General features: G+C 43.3%; 1 protein-coding gene across 3 annotated transcripts in view; it reads right to left on the reverse strand.

Annotated features, from left to right (window-relative positions):
- The window catches only part of LOC308327231 (A disintegrin and metalloproteinase with thrombospondin motifs 2-like), a 59788-nt gene that overhangs the window by 49805 nt on the left and 2483 nt on the right, over nt 1-7500 (reverse strand). For 2 of the 3 annotated variants that reach the window (XR_013965173.1, XM_080780490.1), the window contains exon 2: nt 4016-4818. Coding sequence is in view for 1 of the 3 variants with exons in the window: in XM_080780490.1 (XP_080636616.1) it covers nt 4016-4818 (803 nt within the window). In the remaining 2 variants the exon portion in view is untranslated. Of the gene's footprint in view, nt 1-4015; nt 4819-7500 lie in introns of those variants that run through there. The other variant, XM_080780491.1, reaches the window with a different exon arrangement.

Consider the following 7500-nt stretch of genomic DNA (forward strand, 5'->3'; position numbering starts at 1 on the left):
TCTGGCTGGCAGATGTGGCATTTTTGATTGACATCACAAAACCTTTGAATGTGCTAAATATCAGCATGCAAAGGAACAACACAGTGGGGAGTCAGCTATACGGTACATGTACATTATGGTCTCCAACGGCTCAAAAGACACCTAGCTCAATACATATTTCCCTCTGCTGTGAGAGGTAATGGACAGTTTTCCACAAGCAAAATATACGATCGCGCCTCTGTCTGAAGAGTTTAATGGAAGCTTTTAACATCCAAGAGGAAATCCTCCTTTTCTCGTCTCTAGTCTCTCCTCCACGTAGCCTTATGATACTCTGCATCCATTTCAGCAGGAACACATGTACATGATGAATTGCCCAGTCAAATCAGCACTTTTCTCTTGTCAACTTTTATCGGCAGCTGGTAGTTCCAGCTTGTATGGTGCCCTGGGCAAATTTGTTCAAAGAATATTGAAAAAGATATATATATTTTTAAATAACTAGACCTGTACATGCCCGTCCCAGTCGGCCACCGGCCTACTTGGGAACGATGCCACTTGGGAACCTAATGATATACGTTGTCATAGCACCCGCCAGGCCCACTGGCAGAGCCTGATTGGTTGGGCCTCAATTAGCTGGGGCAGAGGCTGGTGAAAGGAGTTGGCCTCATTAGGCCCACTGGCAGAGCCTGAGCAGTGAGCAGAGCCTTTTGTGGTGGTTCTGGAGAACCGTGGGTCCAACCGACTCGATACCGGGCACTGCACTCCCTGTGGGGGTGTGGAACGCGTGTGTTTGAAGTCGGTGGGTCAAATGGTTCTCGAGTTACGTGCATTACAACCACGCACACACACACACACACACACACACACACACACACACACACACAGTGACGTGGCGCATTTATAGTAGGATGGCTTATGCACACCTGATCAGCTCAGAGATGGGTGCCCTTGCATTATGAACACTTTTAATTTAAGCAACGTTTTGGTCATAAACCACACATGCCTGTCTATGACCAAAATGTTGCTTAAATTATAATAAAAGTGTATTTGTGCATTTTCTGAATACGTAGCTCAAACCCCTTCAGAAAACGGCGTCGTGTGAGATTGTGCATTGGCTATTTTTGCTATTCGTCCTGTATGACGAAGCATATATGCCGTTGATCTTGGCCTTCATGCACAAGAAGCTGTCTTTCCGTCAGTGATGCGTGGGGGCAGGTCACTGTGCATTAAATCAAGTCTTGTAGGTGGCAGCTGTCACAGGTCACAGGATTGTTCAAAGTGTTTCATGATTTGCAGGGGAAATGGGAAGTCCTATTCTCATCTTGCACAAAATCGGTTTTAGAATTACACTATCTATTAAAGGAACAACACAGTTCATCCAAATGAAAAAAGAAAAAACATGACATTTCTACTTAGGCCTACAGCGCAACCGTTTGGCTTCAGTGCAGTACATGTGGACCATTATGCACAATCTCTATGGAGCTATTTATTGTTATTTCTGACTGGCCTTAAGTTGTTTTGAGTTTTGCTAGTAAATTAAAGTATGTGACTTTTTATCAGTATTTCCAGTGGCAGGCGAGTTGAATACCTACCTGTATATGACATAATTTTCCATGGGTGTCACGATCATGAAATTTTACTACTTGACGATTAACTATCGTGCAAATAATTGTGATAAATGATTTATCCCCCTGGGTCACATTGTTATTTTTTGTATTGGAAATCCCATTGGGGAATCTTTTCTATGGACTGTATCTACCTGAATCGTGCACCCGAGACATTATTATGTTGAATCACTCAACACAGTGCAGCTTGCTTCTCCTCTTTTCTCAGAAAATAAACGTACCACCCAGGATATTTTATTCATACGGATATGAAGCATCAACTGACGGTGAAAAAGTACTAATTTATCCAAAGAGTAAGACTTTCTCCAAACACAGACGTTATGGGACTCAATATCATAAATGGCACAGAGTCATGCATACCTGACAAAATTGCCAGGATGATTTGTGTATTTCTGGGAAACAGTTCTTATATGACACAATCAAAGATTTGCCATGGGATTTCCAATATAAAACAAATAACACTGTGACCACTGGGTACTAGTGGGAGTGATGTCAGGACTTTGGTACTCAATAGCCAGTCTACAAGCTCACAACACATTGAAGTGCAAAGTATAAATCACCCTATTCAGTATACAGACACGCTGACAGACAAAACACTCACAGACCTCATTTAAGCCCTACAAATACAAAAGCACAAACACACATTCGTGTGCACGTACGCAGTTTGTCAGAATAGACTAAATATGTGAACTGTCTTGCAGGGTTTTGTTTTATATCCTATAATTACAGCAAAGCCACACTACACTGCACAAGATGACACGTTTACCACACGTACGTAATCTTACAAGCTTTCTATCTTATCAGGCTCATTTTGATGCATTTGAAGAGGAACTATTTTACAGAAGAGTCGTATGTGCCAGGTGTTAATTCATTCATATATCTATATACTGTACATTTTCACCACTTTTATAAAACCGAGATTAAAAAATTCCAGAACTTATTTGAATGAATAAAATCTTATCCAGTAGGTAGAGTGTGTTAATACAATATCACATCTGCAGTGGTTGGAGGTGGTCTCTCTACAATATGCACACAGATGAACTCATCCTACTACCGGGCCCCTTCGGTGTTACCAATGATACTAAATAAATATATACTAAATAAATATTATATACACCAACAGTATGTTTTCAGTGGTACAACGATAAGTGGTATTCCTTATCGTTGTAGATATCTGGTGTCTAAGAAATGAAAGTTATGTTTAAAGCTTATATTAACACTCTTATCCAGCACGACTTACAAGCAGGAGCTGATGTTTATACGGTAGGTACTTTTGACACACTTCTGTGTATCGTCTCTGCATGCAGTGAGAGTTTACGATGTTGACATTCACACTGACCGAAAACAGATGAAGTCTGTTAACGTCTGTCGCTGTGAAATATTTAAACTAAGTACTGAGAAAAACAATATTCATACACTTTGGCTCTATATACCGTACTTTGGTGCAGGCTACGACAAGTTCACAATGTGTCGCATCATCACATATGAACAGAACTTGCAGATCTGATATTTTCATTATTTATAATTTTATAATGATCCTGCCATGACATGCTGCAGTGTTCTAACCTCTGCGCCCTTTCTCCCTCTACAGATAAACAGTGAAAGAGAGACGGGCTGACAAGGGAAGAGAGAGAGAGAGAGAGAGAGAGAGAGAGAGAGAAAACATTTCTTAGGACAGAGGGAGGGCCTGGAACAGATTCTTCAGAATATGTTATGGCTTCATTCATTCAAGTCTCTCTTTTTGACTCTCTCGTTTTGTGAGTTGTACTCGCAACCTTCATTTCGTTTTATTTCTTATGTTTGTACAGGCGTGCCAAATTGGTTTCCAGATTGTTGGAAATGTATGCAAGTATGTGAGTCACATAAAAGCTATCAATTTTCTTGATATAGTGGTCAAATACTACTTTTCTTTCCCTCTCTATAATGCAAACATGTTGGTCTGTCACTTGATGCTACTGTGACTGGAGGTGAGGGGGCAGAGAAAGAAAAGAAAGATGGATGATATGAAGATCATAAAAAACTATGTGTAATCTACAATGTTCCAGGAGAAGTTTTGCTGGTTGGCAATGCTCCCCATGGAGCATCAACTTGCCCAGAAATTGGATTTTAAAGACATCATAAATGACGTTGCCATTTGGAGTTCAACACTGAATGCTGAACGATGGGATTATTTGGACATGGTTTCCTTGTGCGGTAAATCAATCAGATTGCAGTGAGTTTCATTCAATCAATCATGACTCTCTTATGCAGACTTGTCTTTTAGTTCTACTGGATCTCTTCTCCACTAGTCTCTAACATTTTTGTCAAATTGTGTAAAAAGATAGTCGGCGAAATAATTTCGTCATAGTAGACAAAATCAACACTGCTTGCTAAAACACAAAAAAACAGGAGCAATCAAATGTGGCTGAACCTACCAGCCCATCGCAGTTGCTGATGGCCACCGACGTGTCTTGTACATTGGTGACCTCCCCGACGTAGAAGCAGTCATCGCCCCCTAGCGGCTCGGAGAGCTTCTGCCCCGACTCCTCGTGCCATTCGATGGTGGCGCCGGGAGCAACCAGACGAGAGTTGAGACGAAGCCGCAGGTGGAGCTCGCGGCCGAAGACCGTCACGTTGTAGTACAGCGTTTCCCTGTGGTGGTGGGGGCGGAAGCCATTTTGGCCTTCACTCCCCCCTCGCTCCTCTTCTCCGGACGTCTGCCTTCCGTGATCTCGCCGTCCATTGCTCCGCTCACTCCTGCTTTCTGTTCCGTCATGTGACGCATGCATTTTCGTTTCTGTGGCGGGCATGTCTTGGCCCGTTGTTGGCGTGTCTGTGTCCACTACGGGGGTTTCTGTGTATGTTGTACCAGTATGAGGAATGGAGGTGTCTGTATGCATTTGTCTTTTGTTTGCGTGTATCGTGGCCGCACTGACATGTCCCCCTCCATTATAAATTGTGGCCGTGTTTTCCTGTGCTCTTGGCACACCTGTATGTTTTCCGGGGGAGTCTTCTCGTATCGAGGTCTTGTTTATATCATTTCTGGACGTATGTTTATGTGCTGTGGGTGTGTCTTTGTACGTCGTGTCTACGTGCGGGGCGTGCCTCTTGCTGCGTGTGCGCGCCAGAAAGCTGTCCAGGTGGGGGGCGGAGACCGAGTCAGAGAGGAAGCGTCCCTCGGCGTCAGTGCTCACTGGACGCACGACACCGAACTCTGACAACACGTGATGGAGAGAGTCTGGTGAGAGAAGAGAGAGATACAAAGATAAAGATAAATACAAGAGTGACATGGAGAGATCTCAAGGAGGATCGCACATTAAGAAGTGAAACACCTGGAGATGTGCATACAGTAGTTGAGCCACGTGGCTCATTGCCTGGCTTGAACCAAGCTTTCAAATGCAGTCAGTCCCATGACTCGCATCCTTCTGTAAGGAATGGAGGAGGACATGAACGACAATGAGTTAACCCCTATTTCTAAAATAGCAAAAAATAGCGGACCTACAAGCTCACAGCAGGTGCACTGTCAGCAGCAGCCTTGAGGCCCGCTGCTAGTGCCGGCTAAGCAGCGTTCACGTTGCACACTGATTACAACTGGCTCACATTTATAACAAAGGGGAGACTCGGGCACAATTTAAATAATAACCAAATAACTTTTGGAGGGATTAAAACCGGATTGTCAGAAATGTACCAATGTTAGCTCTGGCAAGCAGGCCGTATGATGACATGGCCAAAATAGGTATGCCAGGGGTAATGTCAATCATTAACCTGATTGTCAGACTCTGAGCCAGTGTGCTCAGTCGAGTGGGCGGGGTCTATGGGCTGGAAACCTCTCTTTGTTAGAGATCGTTAGAGATCTAATTTGAAATGTGACGACCTTGATGATAATTGTATGACCTTGTGTTGTGATTTGACGAAAAATGTAAAACCTTGGGTTGTGATTTGATGATGATGTAGTGTATCAAGACATTGCAGGCACGCACACACACACACACACACACACACACACACACACACACACACACACACACACACAAACTAAGCACCTCACATTAAGCAAAATATCATCCAACTCTACTGTCGTCCAGTCTGAAGACCAGTCTAATATTGTTGTCGGATGGAAACCTTGTATGTCCAATACTGTTACTTTTTAGGAAACAGAAAAGGAAAGCTGTGTTCCAATGGATCCAATGTAGGCCTATTTATTATTTAGTCACAAGCTCTTAAAGTTAATACTTTTCATGGGTTCAATAGAAAATAGACAGACACACTATAACCACTTACTATAACCACCAACTATTTAGAAATAGATCTACTGTACAAGCTCACAACGTATTGCATAACAACCAGTTGTGAGCTTGTAGATCGGCTATTTTTAAGCTTTTGTGTGACACTGCAGTTGTAGTATGACGAAGAAGAAGGCCTTTGTTCATGAAAAGAAACCTTGATGATTGGCCTCTGATATGAGGGACCTGTGTTCGAGTCCAGGTGGTTACACCATCGTGAACCCTGTAATATTGGTTGTCCTGGACCTGGGCTGTCGGCATGGTCATATAACTTTAGTATTAGGGCTGCTTTTTCACCATTATCACCTCATTATCCAATCGCAACTTTATTTTCTCCTTCCTGTTCCTATCACAGTGTTGGAATCTAAAGTCCAAGCTTGTTATATAGTGGAGGCTTTGATGTTCCATCTGTGTATCCCGGTGCCTTGTAGATGAAGATTATATGAGCTACTGTTCATGACTACAGGGGAGGAGGAAGAGGCTGTCAATCTGAGGTCACCACCTCCATAGCTCTGCTCTCTGTCATAGTTCATGGTTCACCAAGTACGTAGTTACTGTTACTTACATACACAGTTACACACGCACACACACAGACAGACAGACACACACATACACACACACACACACACACACACACACACACACACACACACGCACACACGCACACACACACAGACAGACAGACACACACACACACACACAGAGCTCAGGAGGTATGCGCACACACCGCACAGTCACGCATACACAATACATCATGCGAGCAACAGACACACGACACATGCACATGTGTAAACAAACTCAGAAGACACACGTGTTCGCCTGCTCGGTGAGAGAGAAATTGAGAAATACAAAAATACAGAAAGAATGCAGGCATTCCAGATGCATTTATGCACGGGCGTGTGTGTGCGCTCACGTCACACGCACGCACGCACACACACACACACACACACACACACACACACACACACACACACACACACACACACACACACACACACACACACACACACACACACACACACACAGAGGGAGAGAGAGAGTAGATAGTGGGGAGTTAGATTCACCTAAATTAACTTATTATTGATAAGACACACTCCGACAGCAGAATGTGAGGAAATATGAGTGAACCCTTCACATTCCCGGGACGCCAGAGTTGCTGGCACATAAACACACAGAGGAAAATTTATGGAAAAACGTGGTGAGGAAAGCGGAACAGAAAAGAAGAAAAAATGTTCCTTTTCCAGAACTTCTAAACTCTCTCTCGCTCTCTCTCTGCAGCACACATGCACAGCATCTTCAGCCAAACAGCAGGGAGTAGTGGCCGTGAAGATTGGCACGTGAAATAAGAGTTGCCATTTGAACTATTAGTCATTTCAAAAGCACTTGTAAAACAGTGGAAACATAACCCAAACTGAACTCTTACATAAATCTCACCAACGGAAAAGTTAAAGGCATTTTATCCCTTTGTGATTTCTCCACAAATGGTTTGATTGTTTAGGCTGCCCAATGCCCATATAGCCTACATTATGTGGGAATTTTAAAGGAAAGTTTGGAGGGCCACGGGCTATTGCTAATCTGTCGGTGCAATAATTTATAAAATATGTGCAGTCTAGTTTAGTGACCAGGACTAAATGTCA

This window comes from Protomyctophum bolini, assembly GCF_963924005.1.
Source record: "Protomyctophum bolini genome assembly, chromosome: 13".
In the NCBI taxonomy this organism is placed as follows: Eukaryota; Metazoa; Chordata; class Actinopteri; order Myctophiformes; family Myctophidae; genus Protomyctophum; species Protomyctophum bolini.